This window comes from Gossypium hirsutum, chromosome D11 (assembly GCF_007990345.1).
Source record: "Gossypium hirsutum isolate 1008001.06 chromosome D11, Gossypium_hirsutum_v2.1, whole genome shotgun sequence".
Taxonomy (NCBI): Eukaryota; Viridiplantae; Streptophyta; class Magnoliopsida; order Malvales; family Malvaceae; genus Gossypium; species Gossypium hirsutum.
The window spans coordinates 62,180,478-62,201,411 of NC_053447.1; the positions used below are offsets into that span (position 1 = coordinate 62,180,478).

A 20,934-nucleotide genomic window follows, 5' to 3' on the forward strand; every position below is an offset into this window, starting at 1 on the left:
TTTTTAACAAAATAAAATAAAATATTAAAAGCCAAAATTGAATATATTCTTTGCATGTGCCTTCATTAAAAGGCAAACCGATAAGATACATTAAACAAGGTTCCCATTTAATTATTTGTTTTATTTTAAATATGAGAAAAACTAATAATAATAATAATTTACATCTGAAACATTATCCAATATTACAGATTCACCACCTAGATATCAACAAATTGGTGCATGAAAAACAAGTGTGGGATTGTCCTTCAGCTTCCACGTCGACTTTTCAAGAACTCGATGCCATTTGTCAAACCCATTTTTCTAAAATCAAATTAAATTTAAAAAACATAAATTTATTATTTAACTATTACAAGCTGAAGAGAATCCACATGATTCCCAAATTGGGTTCCTAAAACTAAGCAACACTTGGTTTTTTTTTCCCATAATTGTGAAAGAAATTAGCCCTAATTTTAGTTACTAATCATGGGATTAATCAAACACAAATTGAGTTTAGATGGTAAAGCTACCACACATCATCAACACCGAGAGCTGTTCCTTCTAGCCGCATTGCCTTTTGATGCAGTGACGCGTGCTGTCTTCGTCACCGTTGGATCGGTGTTTATGTCGAAGCTGATGCCATCAACCATTTCTGCAAACATCCTTTGCAAATCCTCAAAACTATCACCCTACACAAAATATCAATGGTCAGTCGATTGGATCATAATTACATATATAACCTTCTAAAAGTAATTAATCCAAGGGCTCACCTCGTCTTTCACATTATTCATCATGGACATCATCTCTTGCATAAAATCACAGAAGTCCTGAATAGAAAATTTTCATAAAGTTCAGGGACTAAAATTGAAAACGGAACAGTAAAAAACGTTTTGAATAGGGAACTAATAAAGAAATGTTAAAATAATTGATATTCTAAAGCCAATCATTTCACGGAGCCCAATGTAAGAGACCGACAGGTCCGACCCCGTTTTATTGAAAAAAAAAAAGAGATATTTTTACGCACTTGGTCTTCTTCTTCCAAGGGATCGTAAAGGCCGGCGTCATACATTGATCGCTTGCTCTCGTCGGAGAGGACTGCGAAAATTTAACGGCCGATTACATTAATAAAAAGGCTTACATAATTCAAAGGCGATAAATGAGAGGGGCTTAGGTTGTGATTTGAAATTGTTACCAGAATAAGCTTCTTGGATTTGCTGAAACCGGCGTTTGGCTTCTCCGGCGATTCCTGGGTTTCTGGCGTATCTGTCTGGATGCCATTTCTTCCAAAAACGAAAACATTAAAAGAAGAGTTCAATTTGATTCCCATATTATAAATCAATGAAAGTAAAAAATAAAAGAAAAAGGAGGGGAAGAGTTCAATCACCATAGCGAGCTTCCGATAAGCAGTGCGGATATCAGAGAAAGAGGCATCCTTACGAATTCCAAGAACGTAGTAATAACAAGATCCGCCGTGGGATCCTCCTTCCCGATCCATCTCAGCCGTCCAAAATCCTCCCTCTCTCCCTGCCGCCACTCTTCAAGAACAAAAAGCTACAAAAATCTCATAGCTTTCTTCGACCTTGGAAACAAAGACCAATGGGTAAACGAAAATCAAATGTACATTAAAAAGAGTCTAAAACACTGGTCTTTCTTATGCTGTTGATTTTTTGGGGGGCGTTTGGAGAGAGAGAAAATATCTAGGGTGAAATTTGTGAAAGGAGAGGAGATATAGAGAAAAGAAACTTCGAGAGATTTTGGCTGAAATAAAAGTCATCCATGTTGAGCTAGATATTTTCTAAGCGAGTTTTTTAAATACCACTGGATTTCTGTTTGAATTACGAGCTTTGCCATGGGATGCCCGTTTTTTCTTGCGAATCTACTTGCCGCTTTCTGGTTTGGTTTTTCAGTTTTGGAAATTGGATCCAATCCTTCTAAATTATTAACCTCTAAAAGTTAAATATTTTCCATTATGTAAAAGAAGTTATTTATTTTTACTGTCACTTTTTAATTAATGGAAATTAATTTCTAAATTTATAAAATTATTAAAATGTTAAAAATATACCTTAATTGATATTTTTATAATTAAATCTTTTTCCTCTTATATAAAATACAATATATGAATATTTATTTAGTACAATTATATATATAATTTTAATTTTAATTTAATAATAATACGTAAAATTAAATTTTTGTTCAATTATACATATTTAAAAATATATCAATTTATTTTCATGATAATTATGTATACAAAATTAAAATTTATTTATTGTATTACATTAGATGAAAGCTTATGTATAATTTTAATATTTTTATTTAGTGCAAACATTTATCAAGTTATGTAAGACTTCACGTCTCTCAAAATTATAATGATTTAATCCATTGTTGTCTTTGATTATTTTTTTTGAAAATATATAAATAGTTATCAAATAGTACAATCCAGGCCGAAATGGACTAATGTTTAACTTTTGGTGATCATTCTGATTGAGTATTAGTTCGATTGATATGGATATTATTGTCAATAAATGCGAACGTGAGTTTGAGTGTGTTGAAATACATTATCCTCCTATTTATGGATTAAGGAGGGGCTATGAACAATTTTAAACATTGTGTTAAAAGCAATAAATATGAAATTGTTATTAAAAAAAATTGTGATGATCAATCATTTGGGGCCGAGATCATTGAATTTGAAAGGCTATTGAGCAACTTAGGTTCATCAAAACCTAACAAAAGTGACAAATTATCCGGGAAGATTTCTTCCATTACGAAACAGTTTCTTAGGATTGGATTGACTGCTTGAAGTGCACGTCCATCTTATGGTAGAGAAACCTGTAATTGGTCGTCATCTTCAACCTCATAGCCTAAGGGTGTTGAAGATTGGTTGAAACTTGGTGGTGAAATGACATTTAGAGTGCATCTTACGATCCAATTGCCAAAACTTAGTTATTTATTCCTTCTTTTGTGACTTGTCATCAGCCATGCCCAAGCTCCAAGATCAGCACTCTGCTACTCGAACAAAGGTGCTCTGTTTTCATGAATTACATTTACATGACATAACAAAAGAAGATGATGGCATGTAAATTTAAGTTAATGTTGCTGGTTTTTGTCAATTGGGTCGTGTTTTATTTGTAATATTGTTGACGTGGAACACATAATTTTCCAATAAGCTAGAATAATGGTTTTTATCGATATAACGGTATTGTCAATGTGGAATACATTGTTTTTTTTAACAATATCTAGATTAATTGTTTAACGATATAATGGTAAACAATCATATCTTAACTATAAAATTGATGAGGTAGAACTCATCACCTTTTTTAAAATTATCCAAAATGAAGGTATTTAATGATATAACCTCATTATCGAAAAACATAATTTTTAAATATTATAAAATAACGACGTTTAACCATATAACGACCGTACCTTATCTATAGTATTTATTGATGTGAAACATATTGTATTTTAACAATTCAAAATAACAATCGATATAACAATCATACTTTATGTATAAATATTTTTTTCCTACATCTAATACTAGAGAAGGAATTAAGGTATTAGTTTCTTTTATATAATGTTTGTTTCTATTTATAATTTTTTTCTCAACCTTTAAGTCCGAAGAAAAAAGCACTTAAACATGCTTAAACGCATATCTTTTTAATTGTTTGTATGCTAACAATATCAGCTGAACTAATGTTCAATCGACAAAGTATTAATTTTAAATATTATTATTTTTAAAATAATGATTGTATAGATATTAAGCATAAACTCATTTACTATTATTTTTTAGATTATATTATTATTTTTTAGTAATTTATGTTTGAAATGTTATATTTTAGTTACTTACGTTATCGTGTTGTAACATTTTAGTCATTGGGCCGTTAATCGTAAATGTGACACGTTAAATCATCATTTCAAACAAAAATTTTAGGTTAATTTATACAATCGGTCCCCCTATTTTTTTCATTTTCATCCATTTAATTTTTTCCTTTTATGTTCTTTTAATTTTATTTTGTTTCTTTATTTTTCATTCTCTTCTGCTTCTCCCTCTATTTTCTTCCCTTCCCTATTTCTTTTAACGTAGTTTTTTTTATATTTTTCATTTGTTAGAACTAGCCTCTATACTTTTATTTTTTTGAACAATTTAATTTTTTTCGAGTGAGACGAGCTTGTGGACTAGTTTTAACACAACAAAACAACCGGAGTTGATTGAGTCTTAGCTCGATAGACATGGGCATTGTTGTCAATGCAGGAGGACGTGGGTTTGAGTACACTGAAATACATTGCCCTCCTATTTATGGATTGGGGATTGACTATGGATTTCCCTTTATATTTTTTGAGGAAATTAAGTATTGTTTCAATGTCCACTGTTTTACTAAACAAAAACAATACCGGTGTTGTTTCATCTACAGAATTTGAGATGTGTTTGGCTACAAATTTTGTGATTTTCGTAGGTTAACATTGGTTAAAGTATTTGGGAGGTCCCTATATTATAGGGTCTGGATTAATTTAGTCCTTATATTGTTAAAAGGAATCAAATAAATTTAAATAAGTCCTTAACAGTTACTGTATAATAAATATCTTGAACTTTATTTTTTTTTCAATTGCAATTTAATTTCAAATAAAATATTTTATTTATAGAAACCATAAAAAAATTTAAATATATTAACTCTGTTAAACAGTAAATATTTTTAAATAGTAAATATTATCTCGATTCCAATTTGGTATTTTTTAATTCTTTTTAATAATATAGAGACTAAATAATAAGGGACTAATTTGATTAGATCCCTATAATAAAAGGACATCTCAGATACATTCACCTTTTTCTTTTCCGTCAATAGCCGGATCCAATATGGCCAGTTTTTTTTCCTTGAATTTCATTTTTAATTTGGTCCAATTTCTTTATGTAGATTATATTGGCTGCGTTTTTCTTTTATCACACTTTTGTTAAATCGTTAATGAAATGTTAACATGATTTTTTTATTGGCATAATAATAATTTTAACTTTTAAAATTTACAGATTTTCTTAATTTGGTCTCAATTCTTAAACTTATTTTAATTATATATATATATATACTTTTTACACATTTCCTCATATGAATCATCTCATATTCTATCATCAACCAAACGGTTTGACATAGCACATAGCATGAATAATGAAGAAACACTACTGTTTAAAAATATGGAAAGGAGGAATAGGTGCGGCTAACTGCAATAATTGAGATTGTTTTCGTATTTGTGTAGTTGACAATTTATTCAACTTACGCTATGTTGATTATGTGGATTATATCTAGCTTGTTTAGGAATATCATGCCATTTACGGAAACATATTTGGAAGATTTGATCGAACCATATCACTCTTATTTAATCCCTTAAATCATGAATGTTAGATTGGATTGGAACATATTCTTAACTGCCAAGAGTCCATGTTTACCTTATTTATTATTATTCTATAATATTCAGCTTGTCTTCATGTTGTTTTATAGAGATTGTGATAGATCTTCTTTATGTATAGCTTGTCTTCATGTTGTTTTATAATTTGTTGTCGTGAGGAACTTTATTTTACGGTTGCATTTTGATAGTAAAATCTTTGTGTTGTAATTTTACTTGCTGAAATCACATGGGTCAATTTAACGGTGAGAATATTAGGCTTTAACGTGCAAAGGTGAGGAAATTGTTACGAGTGTGTAATAGATTTAGGACCACTTGTTCTAAGTGTTGAAAATAGTGCATATTTCTCATTTAATTAGGTTCCACAGACGTAGGGAAACTAAATTGTGTAAACAAACGTTGTGTTCCCTGCTTTGCTTATGTTATTCATAGAGCTTAAAGGATTGTCAACTCCCTTAGCTACTCCTTCTAATCACATAGTTTTACCTTAGCAACTGCTTCCAATTTGCAATAACTACAACACTAAAATGTTCAAAAACTAACCAAAGATGTAGTACTTTGATTATCCTGGCACAATGAACTACAATTAACCAATTAAGCATTGCCAAAGGCCTCTAGGATACCCCGCCACATTATTGGTGCATGAAAAGCGAGGTGTTAAACGACCAATCCTCTTCCCCCTCCTCGTCTCAAAGCCCAATCTCTCGATTATCACCATAGATTTACAGAGCTCTACTGATAAAGTCATCCAATAAAAATGCTCAATAAATATGGCGACGCATTTATATTGTTACATCCCATATGATAAAACACAACTAGAACCACCACAAAAAGGAAAGAGGGTAGATTGAAAGTATAACCACTAAAGCTTTTAAAGAAAACAGAGCGAATTGAAGCTAAATGCTAAAACGAAAACTACCACATTTTTCAAAGAGAATAGAGTGAACTAGTATTTATCTATAAGTTGCCACTCAGTAGTGTCCAATAAATCTAAGTTGCCATAGAAACCATTCGTAAGTAGTTGCAAAGTAGTTTGAAAAGGAAAACGAAAGAAATTTGTTGGGAGAGACTTGGGAGAGTTGAGAAAGATGCTAATACAACTCGATTTTATTTTAGATCTTATAGAGAGGTGATTGTTATATATTACGTCTCATTTAAAAAAATAAATTACAAATTATAATATATTAATATTAATTAGTGAGATTTGGATCGCATTTTTAATAAAATTTAAGAGTGGAAAACCATTTATCAAAGACTATTTTTGTATAAAACTTAAACATTTTATTGCTAAAATCAAATTAACTTAGATTTTGGTTGGATTTAGTGGATTTTTCAATTTTGTTATTTTTAAAAATTTACTTACTTATAAAATAAAAGAAAAAGACCATTATAATTTATAAAGAATTACAATATTTTTCATTATACTAAAAGTGATCATGGGTTGGGCTGAATCGTAACAAAATTTCAAGCATGTTTGCTAGACTCGACTCGAAAAATGGGCTTAAAATTTTACTCAAGCCCAACTCAATCCACCTGTATTAAATTTTTTATATAAAACAAATTTAAAAAATATAATACGTCAAATACACTAAAACATTAAAATAAATACTTCCCAACAAATTGAATAAATTAAAAAAAGTCTTTATATTTTTTTTTGACAAAACAAGTCTTTATACTTAAATAACACTAAAATATGTGCAACTTAACAAGCAAATGCCTCTAAAATAATAGTAAAATTAACAATAAAATAAGAGTTGTATAATATCCAAACAATAACAACAAAATAGTAGCAAAACAACTAAAAAATAATAGCAGTTTTTTTTTTGCAAATTCGGGCCGGACCAGGGTAAAAAGACCTTACTTGAGGCCTAATTTGTTTTCTAATGACCTTTTTTTTTTCTTCAAGTACAATTTTCAAGCCTAAATTTTTTTTCCAAACACTCCCACTTTTAAGGTAAGCCTTCGGACCAAGTTGAGTGGCCTAACATCTAATCCCGAACAAGTAAAAATAAAGTAAATCACAAAAATATAGCATAACATCATAAACTAAATATATGAAGATTTTGTAATATTAACTTTCTATATAGGCTTAATTTTTTTTGGGGTAAGTACGCTTAACCTCTTCTTCTAGATAATATAACTCATATCGTACAAACAAAACCTAGCTAGAAACAGTTGCTCTTATTGTTTTCTTCATATTTTAATTTATTTTCTAAGATATTAGCCATGTTCATAACTCTAGTACTTGATAGGATTAGGGTTGGTAATTGTAATGGCAAAGGCAGAGGTTTAGAATATCTTGATGATAATTTGGTTGAAGAAATACTAATGCAACACCCTGCGGAGCAGCTGTGGGGGTCTCGACGAGTATGCAAAAGAGATGGAATGCTCTGATCTCCTCTCCTCACTTTTTTCAGTCACATCTCCAACAATCTCCTTCCACTTCCTTTGTTTTCTATCAACTACTTATTTGGTCTAAACATCAAGTAAAAGAAATGGGTTTCTTTTTTCCTCTTGATGCTGATTCAGGTTCAAGTAAGCTTGTGATGAAACGGGTTTTTAATGAATCTTTCATTGAACGTCGGAAACATCAAATTCAGGGTCAGCCTGCTCTTTTGGTTCATTCTTGCAATGGGTTGGTTTTATTTGAATCCTGTACTGATTCACATGAATCCTACATTCGCAATCCTGTCACTGGAGAGTTAATAACCATGAAGAAATGGTATGGGAGATACAAATTTTGTGGATTCTTTTATCACTCGTCTACACAAGAGTAGAAACTGCTGCATTATCATAGGTCGAGTCGCACGACCTTATTATTTGAATATACCATCTTCACCTTAGGCTCTAAGGAATCCGAACGGGTCGGCCTTGGAGTCCTTCCTTATCGTGTCCCAAACGATTCATCACCAGTAATATTACACAATAACACTCTGGAAACAAATCATCCTGTGAGAATTCTATTATGTATGATGTTCCCCATGGACAGTGAAGAGTTTCGTACATTGCCTCATCCAAGTTACCCATGCCAAATAAGAGGAGGCGTTTATGGGTTCATGGAACGAACAAGATGAATTCAAAAGATGAAGCTGTTAGAGATGGAAGGTGGGCTAACATGTTGGTGTTTGTGGCGACAAACGGGTCATCTATGGGTTTTTGAGGTCTCCGACCGTGACAATCACATTGGCATTTGTCTCCTTGAAAGAACTTTTATCCTTCTCTCTTTATCTTAAATTCAAGTGGTATCCATTTATTTTAAAGATATAAATATTCATTAAGATCAAATATTGTGAAATGTGATTATCTTTTTATTTAAAGATTACAGGAGAGTTATCAATAATTTTATATCAAGATATTATATTATATTTTGTTCAACCATATCTTATTCATTAATATATATATATCTATATATCGTAAAACCCACGTGCATGAGTGTATAAACATGAGGCTGTCAATCTGTGTAACCTAGTATCACGTAAAATCCTAACTACAACAGCCGCTCTTTTTTTTTCCTTTTAAAACATCAATCATGTTTTCAGTTAATGGTGATGGCAGATGTTTTAAATATTCAATTATGTCTCAACTTCAGAAGACTAGGGTTGGTAATGGTAATCGCAGAGGTTTTAAATATCTTCATGATGATTTGGTTGTCGAAATACTAAGACGGCTCCCTGCAGACCAGTTGTGGGAGAGGTGTCGACAGGTATGCAAGAGATGGAATGCTCTAATCTCCTCTCCTTACTTTGCTCCAGCACATCTCCAACCAGCATCTCCTTCCACTTTCTTTGTTTTCCATCGTCTAAATCGTGATCGGCTTAATCATAATGAAACAGAAAAACTGGATTTCTTTTTTACTCATGATGATGATGGTAAGGCATCGGTTTATATGAAAAGGGTCATTAATAGATCTTTAGTTCAACGTTGGGAGAATCAAATGAGGGATCAAGATGTTCGTCCCATCGCTTGTTGCAATGGGTTGATTTTGTTTAAATCTCCTGAGGTCTCATCTGAATTCTACATCGGCAATCCCATCACCGGAGAAATAAGAACTATGAAGTATCGGTACGAGAGAGATGGGTTTTGTGGATTCTTTTATCACTCATCAACACAAGAGTACAGGCTGCTCCATTATTATACCACAGATAGCACAAGCAACCCCTTTCAATATGCTATACTCACCTTAGGCTCTACAAAATGGAGAGGCCTCCGTACCCTTCCTTATTGTCCCCGATACGGATCATCGCCGGTGATACTCAATAATAACACTCTTTATTGGATGACTGCCGAAATTCCCAACTCCACATGTGAGAATTCCATTATGATGTTCTCCATGGACAGTAGAATTCCATACAATGTCTCATCCATGTTACAAATGCAAAACAAGTCATTGCCATAAAAGATTGAATCTGTTAGAGATGGAACCATCTCGATTTTAATCGATGTTTTAAGAACTCATGGTCAAGATAATTGCAAAGTACAACTTGTGAGTTTTCAGAACAAGGAATTGTTACTAGTTTGGCCTGGATTAGGGGTGTTTCGCTACAATGTATTAACCAATGCAGTGACAAAGATTGAGCTAGAGGGAAACAAGGCATTTCATTGCATCCAAGGGCATCTATTGCTTACACGTTATACCAAAAGTGTGACATCCTTGAACAACTTTTATCCTATCCCAGCTTCTCCAAAATCCATGCCCAATAGATGCATTTTGAAGAATATTGGTTCTACCATCAGCAAACTTAGGAACAAACTAGCTATATAGCTTTGTTAGTTTAACATTTCTATATTTATCATATGCTAAGGATTTTACTTTTTCTTCTCAGTTATTATATCTTTATTCATTAGTAAATTGATTAGTTTGGGTTATTGTTCTGATTAATTATATTCTACTCCTACCTGTATAACAATTTTATTGTGCCTTTGCAGCCTGTCATGATCCCAAGCTCCAACTGGTAGTTTTCTCTTGTAATAAATTAAAAAAGGCATGTTAGCTAGGGTTAAGCATCTCAAAATGTGTAGGCTAGCCATTTGACCTTTAGTATCAATTATATATTAATAAGGAATAGGCGGAGGTTACTAAGTCTTAACTCACTTAATATCAATATTATTATTATAAAAATTTAAATATATTAAAATACGAATTACTAAATACTATGAGAGTCAACCATGCAAATTATACTATATTTAAAATTTTGAAATAATCCTTATATTAGGATATGGCAAGACACTGATAACAGGTCATTAAAAGACTATATTAATGAATAGTTTTAGTTACCTTCAAGATTTTTGGCTTTAAAATTTCAGGTTCTTATAATAACATTTGTGATTTTTTACTTTGAATTCTTTTAATTTATACATTTCCTCTTAACCACAATAGGGTTTTGTTTTTTTTTTCTCAGAAAAAGGATAATTTATACATTTTTTTCATTTTTATTTTACATATTGTGTATTGAATTATATTTTTATATAAAAACGGGATAAATTTAGATAACATGTAAATATTATTTTGTACTGTTGTTAAGGTTGAAAAGTGTTTTTTTTTTAAAAATTGTTTTTAGAATTTAAACTTGTTTAGCAATTTATATAAATTATTTAAAATTTTAATTTAAACATATAAACTATATATATTAGAGAAAAATTAAGAATTTTTTTATTAATCTATAAGCTCATTGCTAAGTTAAAAATTTTAAAAAATTATTTGAATACTATGGATTCATTTAGTTGTAAAATAAATATTACTTGATAATCAATTAAATTTTTAATTGGATGGGGAAAGAATAAATGGAGTTATTTTGACAATTTTATATTCAAAAGTCAAAAACTTTTTTTTTAGTTTGGTATTTTTCGATTCTAACTCATCATGTTTTTAATTGCTTATGGTGTCGAAAAGGGCTTTTGACTTTAAAAGTTAGTTTGAAATACAATGAAGAATTAAGAATAAATTGACATAATGCATAAACATTGAGAGTTAAATTTATTATTATGTCAATATCATCTTTTTGTTAGTCATTTAAAATTGATAATCAAAAAAGAAAAATTCGAATAATTTTCTTCTTGGTGAAAAGAGAGTATAGTCTAGTTTCCTAGCACCAGACTTAAGAAAACTGATTGTTGAAAACAAGAAACACTTGGCAAGTCTTAAAGAAGCAAATGGTGTAACCCAGCAGGAGGAGTCTCAAAAGTTTGCATATTGAAATCATCTACCTGAGACTGCCCGGACATAAAATCAACAGCTTTGTTTGCTTCGCGAGGAACATGGCAGAAACGAATGTCCCATGGACGCCTGCAGAAATCAGTGATGCTTCGAATGATTGAGCATCATACTTGTTAATATCGTTAATAGCGGACAGGTTATCAGATTCCACGAGTACTTATCTACAACCTCTTTGCCACGCCAAAGTTAGCCAGTCAATAATGCCCCAAAGCTCAGCTTCATAGGCCGAGCAACAACCTATATTCCTGCAAAAACCAAATAACCAGTCTCCATTGCTGTCGCGTAAAAGACCACATGCTGAAGCTCGAGAGGAATCTAATCTCACAGCGTCATCAGTATTAAGCTTCGTCCACCCAAGAGATGATGGGGACCAACAAACCTGAAAATAGTGATTTGCAATCCCATGGCTTGCTGAGTTAAGAGAAATGGCCCAACTGGTACATTGGATCATTATATCACCTGAATGAAAATCCTGTTGCCTGAATATAACATCGTTGCGCTGCTTCCAAAGCTTTCAACACACAATGCTAAACATAGAAATCCAGTCATAATCAGAAAAAAAAAACAGGAATATTAGTATTATGAACATGGAATAAAATCCACTCTCGAAGAGGCAGCTGAAAAAACAAATATTGCATATTAGACTCGACTAATCGCTTCCATATTTGACTCTTGAACCGGCAGTCTCTAATGACATGAATGCAATCCTTGAGATCTCTTCATAAAAAGTGAGATGCACCATCAAGTACGGGTGAGCAAAATTCGATTTAATTCGAAAAGCTCGATAAAAAATCCAAATTTTGAATTAAAAAGTTTTAGTTATTCAGATCAACTCGAATAAAAAAATTAATTTTTTTAGTTTAACTCAAATATAAATTACAGAATTCGAGTTATTTGAAAATCCAAATAAGAAAAGTCAAAACTATATCTTTTTGATAAATGTTTACCTTATCTAAAATTAAAAGTGAAAACCATTATATTAAAAAGCAAAAATACATCGTTTTGATAAATGTTTACCCATCAACCTTATTTATTGAGTTAAATAATCTTGTACTTCGTCTACTAGTTAAATAATCAGTCCATACAATCGCAACATTGAGTATAAATAATAAAATTTGTTAATTCAACTAGACTTTGACTCGAAATTTTTTGACTCGATTCAAAAAAATTTCAAATTGAGTTCAGTTGCTAAAATAGGATTTCTCAACTCAACTAACTCGAAATTTTTTTACCAGATTCGACTCAACTCAATTGAATGCTCACCCCTACCATCAACAACCTTCCTTCTACAGCACTCCTGGTTGGTAAATTTTCTCTCCTTGAAAAGAAGCCAAAGGAAATTCCTGACCCGTTGAGGTGCATAAAAACGCAAATGAGGTGCATGAAAACGCAAAATTGAAACCCAGTCCTTAGATTTGTCATCCCAAGTGCTCGAAGCTATATAGTAGTAGGCGCCAGCAACTGTTGCTTATTCATTCGGTTCCCAACGCCACACACACTTATCAACCCCCGCTAAACTGCTAGGAGGCTTTATACCTACCATGAAAATAATAACTTGGTGGTACAAACAGGTAGCAAAACGAGACCAATCCCAATTACCCTTAGCATCCATCATATCTTGTACTAAATCCCTTTCATCATAGTTATATCCTGGTTTACAATGTTTCCAAAGCGGCACTAGTTGAGGGTTCCAATTATCAATCCAAAAGCTAATTCTACTGCCATCTCCAATAGACCATTTGGCACTGCCAATAATCAAGTCCTAAACTTGGGATAGAGATTTCCACACAAACGAGCATTGACTACTCGTACGCATAGCTCAGTAATATTATACTTAGCCCGCATCACTTTAACCATAAAGAGTCGTGATTGGAAATCAATTGAAACCAAGCTTCATTAAGAACGATTTATTCTGATCATGAAGTTTCCGAAGACCGAGCCCACCATTAGCAATAGGTTGGTAGCATCAGTTCCAGCTCATAAGCGCCATTTTATTCTCCTCAGCAGTCTACGCCTAGCAATTTTCTCAATCTGGTTGGAAATATTAATCGGTAGCATAACTGACTGCATAAAGTACTTTGGAATGGAAAGCATAAAAGACTTGACCAACGTCACCCTCCCGACCATAGATAACGAACGAACATCCCAATCATTCAGCCATCTTCTCCGAAATAAAATCAAAAGTACTCAAAGTAACTCTTTTATGAAGAACTAGAAGGACCGAAATCAATGCATGAAATATTTACTAGGAAACTATAACTTCAAATTGCTCATCAGACTTGAATCGAAACACAAACAAACAAAAAAAAAAGATATAAGCTCAGGCAACGAAATGAAGGACAATTCCAAACCAGCCTTTTATTATTACATTCCAAGCATGATTAATGCATATCATCATGCATCTCATAACTTCCTTGTCCGTTTGATATCCCTATATGTTAGAGATGATATGTATTGCAAGTAAACCAGGTTTCTTATTTATTATAACTGAGGATAGGGAATGAGACTGCTAAAAAATAAACTTTATAACAATAAAATAACAAATGCAAATGTAATTCTTTTCCTTCATCCGAATTTTGTACAATCACTTCCCCATAAAAAAGATGGAAATAGAGTTCTTCCCTCATTCTCTTTCCAGTTTTCTTTTTCCTTAATAAAGCTAATTACTCAGATCAAAATTTAAGCTACCTTGAACCTAACAAATTAGTTAGAAATGTGGACCAAGTAGGTAAATGGAGACAAAAAGATAACAAGTAGGTAATCTTATTTTCTCTTAACTTTCTTGGAGGACTTGCCTTTGACGCCTAGATATCTCTCTATGTCCTCATCCTCATCATCTCCGCCCCTCCTCTTTTTTGTGCCTCCAATTTCTTTAAGTTTCTGCAGAGTTGGAAAAAAGAAAATTGTCATCCAAGAAAGAGTTCACAAAAATGCTTGGAAATTTCAAATAAACAGCAAAATCAAAATACTATAGAACAAGAAATACAAGCAAATGGATGAACCCATTACAAGTACGACATTCTACATGCGATTTAAGTAACTCTTCAGGATGAAATAAAATTAAGTATGGAACATTATCAAACATGGAATATAATGTAAAACACATTTTACTTTCACAAGCACAAAGGTTAAACCAGTAACAACCAGAAGTGGGAACAGGAACATAAAAATGGCAATTTCCATCCTGTTTATATTCAAATCAAATATGAAAACATAGTTAGCTAAAAGAAACTTGGGTTACCATCTGTGATAGTCTCTTGGCTTCTGTGACACTTTCTAAGTATTGCAAGACTTCCTCTTCTTGAGCAGGATACTCGGGTAACTTTTTGCCTGGAATTCAGAGAAAAAACAAAAATGGATACTCTGTTGGACAAGCTACTCATCAACTAACATCCTAGCAACAAGTTTAGCAACTGTGGCATACCAATAAGCTTTTCTATCTGAAGATACCACTCCAGCTCATACTGATTGACTAGTGAGATAGCAACACCAGATCTTCCAGCACGAGCTGTTCTACCCACTCGATGGATGTAATCCTGTACCCATAAAAAATTAGCCAAAAAAGGCAGCAAAGAATACCACAAAATTGTTGCGCACTTTATCCTTTTAAAACACAGATAATTTATAGGATAACAGAATGCATGCTTTTTCAAGGTCTAGAATATGCAAAAACTAACCTTAGAGTTTGTAGGGATATCATAATTAATAACCATATCGACAGATGGAATGTCAAGTCCTCTACTAGCAACGTCAGTGCAGACAAGAACATTACACTCCCCAGACTTGAACTTATTCAAGGCTCCTAGCCTCTTTGCCTGTAAATAAAATATGTAGGCAGAGTCCACAAATTATGATTAAAAAACAAAACTGTTTCTTTTTTTTGGGTGGGTGGGTTGCACTCTGCAATTGTAGAGCAAAAGCATAAACTATAAATTAGCATATCATTTAAGGAAAAAGATACCTGAGTCATTTGACCACTAATCGGAATGGCCCTTATATTAAGATTCCGAAGAATAAAAGCCAAAAGGCGAGTTGCATCACAAGTTCGAGTGAAAACCATAGATGTACAACCAGACATCTCAGTCAAAATACAAACAAGATAGCAATCCTGCAAGCACAGCAAAAAACATATATATAAAAATAAATGCATTTAGATATCTAGGAACAAAAAAGCAAGAATGTAGAGATCTTTTGTGCTTCATCCATTTATAGAACTAACAGAAAAGATTTATCACGAATTGATTACTATCTAGTTCCAGCTACAAAAAAAAAATTCCTTATTCAACAACAAAGCATGCAGAACAAAACACGCATAACTACTAGCACTATTTGAGACTTCATCCTTTGAAGTCTGCCAAAGACTCCCAGGCCTAGCTTATATGATGACATGTTTTCTCAAACTGGGGTCTGGTGCTAATATTAATATTTAACATGTCAGTTTCCAGGAACTGAAGACAGCTGAATCCAGCTATCAAGAGTCCAAAAAGGAAAAGGATGTGAAATTTAGTTGTTCAAGCTATGGCACACAGATGTAAAACTTTTAAGATATGAGAATTGAATCACACAAATCATGGGTCCTTTTGCTGCGGGATAAGTTTAGAAGGTTCAAGAAAGATTTCTTGCGCACCACCCTGGGGTAACAAGGTGTTCTACACCTATGACACATGCACTACCAACTCAAGTTATTATATATTATTTTTATATTACTTTAACAAACTCAACGAAATTTATGACTAAAATCAAGTTCTAGTAGAACATGGACTAAAAAGTTCACTCAATCTTTTACAGTAAGTTTATCTCTCTCAAAAATAGAATTTCAGCACAAAACCATTATGAAAATCATCACAAGTTTGACAATCCATATCATAGTTCAAATCTTTGAAAAAGAATTTTAATGCTAAGAAGATTAAGCAACCTTGTACTTCGCAGGTATAAACCTGTATTGCTGCTTCAATGTGTCAACAGTAGAATATTTTGAGGCAGCTTCAATCTAAAAAGGAAAAGAACAAACCGAAAGTCTTTAGAATATTAAAGTTAGAGAGAGAGATTGCAGAAAATTTTTGCTTAAATAGCATCAACCTTCACAGGATTTCTCAGACATGCCCTTTGCAGCTTCTTCACCTATAAAATCAACATTGTAGTCAAACTTCCACTCCAAATGAAGATATCCGTAATGTAAAGATAAGATCAAATTGTGAAAATACTGTTCCCTAATGGCAGACTAAATACGACAATGAGGGGAGAAAAACAAAAGCATCCATAACCACATGATCAAAGTGTATAATATATTAGATAATTTTTAGGTCCTAATAAGAAATCATATGCATACAAGTACTGCAGCAATAAAGAGCAGCCAATGCACTAATTCCTTCTTTTTGCAACGATTTTACTAACAATAACCAAGATCAAACTAAGCCTTTGATTACAATGTTCAGCTACAGTGATCTTAAAAGTCTCTTTTTTGTAGTTTTAATCCACTTCCAATGTGACATAAGAAAATAGTATATGGACATGTTTCTTATAGAATACATAAAATATTTGTTTCCCAGTTATACCTTTTCTGGTCATGGTCGCAGAAAACAAACATGTGCCTATCACGAGGAACAATGTTCAAGATAGTATATGGACATATTTCTTAAATAATAAATAAAATGTTTGTTTTCCCCCACGTACCTTTTTGGTCATGGTTGCAGAAAACAAATACGTGTGCCTATCCCGAGGAATAACATTCAAAATATCGTCAAGTGCTTTCTCAAAATCCTCATTCAGCAACCTATCTGCCTCATCTAGGACCTATCAAATACATGCAAATATTACTTCAACAATATATACATAAACAGTCAACAAGAAATCCAAGTTACAAGATAGGTAGCTTAATATTCATGCCAAGAGACATTGGCATGAATATCATGAAGGCGAAATTTAACAAAGTAAAATTTGGCAGTTCAACAGTGGAAAATTTATTTAACAGAACCAGTAAGACATATAATACAATAGATTTATTAAAGCTAAAAGACAAAGGGATGCCTCAAGAAAAAGGGTGGAAGAAGAACAACAAAACTTTCATAAAATAAGACTTGAGTCATTTTAAAAACAAAATCCTCTTTCAAACTAAAATGTCACCATGAATATTACATAAAAAAGGAATTTGAGGAAAAAAAAAAGGCAGAAGAAGAAATTCTTACCAAATATTTTAGCATGCGAAGAGAAAAACCTTTAGTATTGGTTAGGTGATCCACAAGGCGTCCAGGAGTTCCAACCTACAGGGCAAATTTCAATCATTCATAAAAAAGAGATTCAGATGTATTCTGTGTTCTGAGATACCTATTTCCACATCAATTGTCTATGTGTGTCCTAAAAATTGATAGCAATTTAAAAACCAGTTGGATACTGACACTTTTCTCTTAGGGTTTTACCTTTAAGGAAGGTTACTATCATTAAGAAAATATCATATTATCTCTAAACAAAGTTTTTTCCATCAAAGTGAACACCAAGACACATGTGGTCTAAATAAACTTACAGAAATACCAAAACCTAAGGTACATAACCCTTGCCCTAATTCTTTGAAAGTGTATCATAAAGAAACTGGATATCCTTGCTAACCTAGATGACATCAGTATCATACAAGGGAAATTCATTCATTTAGTGCAGTCAACCAATATATCAAGATTAAAGAAGAGGACTATGATGGCCATAGATCAAGCATAAGTATACTAGATACCATTTAGCGTAATCTCTGCCACTACAACTTAGAGAAGGCATCAACAACTCAACACTCATATATTGCAATCAATTAATCCATCTAACTGTTATCTGCCGCTTTCTAACAGCAATCAAGTCTTATACACAGGTCAACCAACCTAGATCCTTTACCCAAAAGTTACTTAAAAGTTCTAGATAATATGTCAGGGGGAGAACAAATGAACTTACAATAATGTGTGGCCGCTTCCCAAGGGCAATTTGTTGTTGCATTATGTCCACCCCTCCAACAAGCTTTCAAAGATAAGAACCACAATTCAAGCAATCCAAATAAGTTCATTTATGATAAGAAAAAATTAAGACAATTTTTGAAGCCAGCAAACAACTGCCATACTTTAGAATGTAAGACAAAACTAAAAACCAGTCAAATGAAATCTCAATCCTATTAGACAGCAAACAAAAATCATTTTAAAGTAACCATCTTGTTGACAATCGGATATAGTTTAACTGGAAACCTACCACGGCACATTTTAGGTTAATCCCAGATCCTAAAGCTTCAAACTGTTCAGCAATTTGGATTGCAAGCTCCCTGCAACAAAATAATAATAATGATTAAGCCAAACAAAATTCAACAAGAAAAGTATACTTTTAAGAACGAAATTAAGTAACTTGTTTAATGTCAGACCGTGTTGGGGAAAGCACCAAAGCAAAAAACACAGGCGCTGATTTATATCCTTGTTTCGAATGGCTTTCCAAAAGTGCATGCAGTATGGGAAGAGCAAACGCCCCTGTTTTACCAGAACCTGTTTGGGCAAGCCCAATCAAATCCTTCCCTTCAATGCGAAAGTACACACGAATTCTATTTAGAAAAAGAACAAAAGAATCTAATCAAACAAAAAAGTTAAAAGATAAGGCGGGGAAACCTCCGAGAGCGTGTGGAATGGCTTCTACTTGGATTTTGGTAGGAGTGTTCCAACCTAAACTGTCGCAGGCTTCCACTAATTCGTCGCATAAACCTAAATCTTTGAACGACTTTATCTCTTCCTTCTCTTCCTCAGCCATGTTTGTTTCAAACAGCAATGCTGTAATTTAAAAAAATCTCCTCGACAAAGAAAACAGAGAGGGAGTATGAATCCTGCAGGTACTCACTAAACTTATTAACAGAAACACACTGCTAACTAAAACCCATCGCTCTTCACTCATTGAAGGACTCAAACAGTTGCAATAGGACCCAAGTTAACTGCAGACCCCACGGTCTTTATTACTATTTAAAATCTTTTTCAACTATCGTATTCTAATAAGTTCTTTATTAAATAAAAAAAAAATCATTGTAAGTTTATAGAGTGTCAAACTCAAATATTATTACTTCTATTTTGTAAATTTGTTTCTTCAAATAAATAATTACATCAAACAACTTTAATTTATAATTTTTTTTTTTAATTTTCAGATTCAATTGAAACAACAAGCATCATATATTTCTCACGGCATACTTTGAAATAGATTTAAGCACAATGAATCAGAAGGTAAATAATTTAAATGAGATACAGGTTTAGAAGTAACCTGTACCTGGAATTAGATAAGATTGACCGGCGGCACAGTGGGACGGCGACGGCTGAAGGCTGGAGCGGAGAAGGCGACGGCAATGGTGAACGTCGGCGACAGAGGAAGCAGCAGCTTGACCGGAACGACGACAGTGTCTTGATGGAAGAACGAGCGGGAGACAGAGTGGCCGCCGGACTGGAGACGGCTGTCTACGGTCAGCGGCTGGTGAGCTACACCTAGGGATATTTTGTGAAAATAGGAATTGATTTGGGAACAGGGTTAAAGGTAGAGCCGGCCCGACCCAACTAAAATTTTAGGCCCGTTTGTTAGGCTCGGACTCAGACTAAAAAATGGACTTAAAATTTAGCCTAGACTTGACCCAGATAAAAATGTTAAAACTTGAATATGGCCCGGTCGGTAATAATTTTTTTTATAATTTTTAAAAAAAATATAATACATCAAAAATATTAAAAATATTGAAATAAATGTTTCCCAACAAATTGAATATATTTTTTAAAAGTATATATATACTTAAATAACACTAAGAAAGGTTCAACTTAATAAATAAATGCCTCTAAAATAGTAACAAAATTAACAATAAAACAATAGTTATACAATAACAAGAAAATAATAGCAACATAATAGTGAAATGGTAAAAAATAGTGAAAAAAAATCAAGAAAGCAATAACAAAAAAAGTAAAAAAAAAACATTCGGGTTATGCCCAGACCGAAAAAGCTTTACCCGAGACTCAGCCCGTTTTCTGAACGGGGCTTATTTTTTTGCCTAAGCCCATTTTTTGGGCCTATATTTTAACTCAAACCCTCTCACTTTTCGGGCGAACCTTCTCAACCCGGCCCATGAGCAAGTTTAGTTAAAAGCAAAAGGGACAGGTTTTCTAGTTTACAATTTACACGCATAGGGCAATAGCCAATAAGACATAGATGGATACAAAGTAAATTTATTCAACCGGGTCTAGGTCAAAAACCTGTTACTCGAGACTTGGTTTGTTTAGAAAACGTGCCTCATTTTTTGTTAAAGTTTATTTTTAGATTTATATATCTTTTCACTTTTCTGATGAGCTTTCAAGCCAAACTGAGTGACCCGTCCCATGATTAGG

At 32.8% G+C, this 20,934-nt stretch overlaps 3 protein-coding genes across 6 annotated transcripts; 1 reads left to right on the top strand and 2 right to left on the bottom strand.

The window, feature by feature from the left end:
• Positions 1 to 311: 311 nt before the first annotated feature.
• LOC107927301 (chaperone protein DnaJ) lies at positions 312 to 1,882 on the bottom strand. Its single transcript, XM_016858365.2, has 5 exons — positions 1,361 to 1,882; positions 1,169 to 1,256; positions 1,001 to 1,071; positions 747 to 803; positions 312 to 665 (listed from the first exon to the last, which is right to left on the bottom strand). Exons 1-5 carry the CDS (start codon positions 1,469 to 1,471, stop codon positions 516 to 518), a joined length of 477 nt encoding a protein of 158 aa, XP_016713854.2. The 5' UTR covers positions 1,472 to 1,882; the 3' UTR covers positions 312 to 515.
• A 7,053-nt stretch (positions 1,883 to 8,935) lies between these two features.
• On the top strand, positions 8,936 to 9,757 carry LOC107927216 (putative F-box protein At3g21120). The gene has a single exon (XM_016858243.2). The coding sequence runs from the start codon at positions 8,936 to 8,938 to the stop codon at positions 9,755 to 9,757; it is 822 nt and encodes a 273-aa protein (XP_016713732.2).
• A 4,325-nt stretch (positions 9,758 to 14,082) lies between these two features.
• Positions 14,083 to 20,062, bottom strand: LOC107927312 (DEAD-box ATP-dependent RNA helicase 10). Of its 4 annotated transcripts, none has more exons than XM_041104706.1 (14): positions 19,841 to 20,062; positions 19,198 to 19,409; positions 18,960 to 19,077; positions 18,794 to 18,863; positions 18,506 to 18,568; positions 17,761 to 17,835; positions 17,249 to 17,368; positions 16,655 to 16,696; positions 16,491 to 16,565; positions 15,537 to 15,683; positions 15,253 to 15,390; positions 15,000 to 15,111; positions 14,817 to 14,905; positions 14,083 to 14,455 (listed from the first exon to the last, which is right to left on the bottom strand). In XM_041104706.1, exons 2-14 carry the CDS (start codon positions 19,334 to 19,336, stop codon positions 14,339 to 14,341), a joined length of 1,305 nt encoding a protein of 434 aa, XP_040960640.1. In that variant the 5' UTR covers positions 19,337 to 19,409; positions 19,841 to 20,062; the 3' UTR covers positions 14,083 to 14,338. The 4 variants fall into 4 exon arrangements, with proteins under 4 accessions (XP_040960640.1, XP_040960638.1, XP_016713869.2 ...); XM_041104704.1 differs by having other exon boundaries at positions 18,960 to 19,107; positions 19,198 to 19,373; positions 19,841 to 20,059; XM_016858380.2 differs by having other exon boundaries at positions 18,960 to 19,107; positions 19,841 to 20,027.
• Between the last annotated feature and the right edge of the window lie 872 nt (positions 20,063 to 20,934).

Excerpts from the sequence above, each read along its gene's own strand:
- LOC107927301 (XM_016858365.2), bottom strand. The coding sequence starts at position 1,471 with ATGGATCGGGAAGGAGGATCCCACGGCGGATCTTGTTATTACTACGTT. Across the intron at positions 804-1,000 it reads CCTTGGAAGAAGAAGACCAA|GACTTCTGTGATTTTATGCA; the intron begins GTGCGTAAAAAT and ends TTTTCTATTCAG. Across the intron at positions 666-746 it reads TGAATAATGTGAAAGACGAG|GGTGATAGTTTTGAGGATTT; the intron begins GTGAGCCCTTGG and ends TATTTTGTGTAG.
- LOC107927216 (XM_016858243.2), top strand. The coding sequence starts at position 8,936 with ATGTCTCAACTTCAGAAGACTAGGGTTGGTAATGGTAATCGCAGAGGT.
- LOC107927312 (XM_041104704.1), bottom strand. The coding sequence starts at position 19,336 with ATGGCTGAGGAAGAGAAGGAAGAGATAAAGTCGTTCAAAGATTTAGGT. Across the intron at positions 17,836-18,505 it reads GGAAGCGGCCACACATTATT|GTTGGAACTCCTGGACGCCT; the intron begins GTAAGTTCATTT and ends TTTGCCCTGTAG. Across the intron at positions 16,566-16,654 it reads GTCTGAGAAATCCTGTGAAG|ATTGAAGCTGCCTCAAAATA; the intron begins GTTGATGCTATT and ends TTTCCTTTTTAG.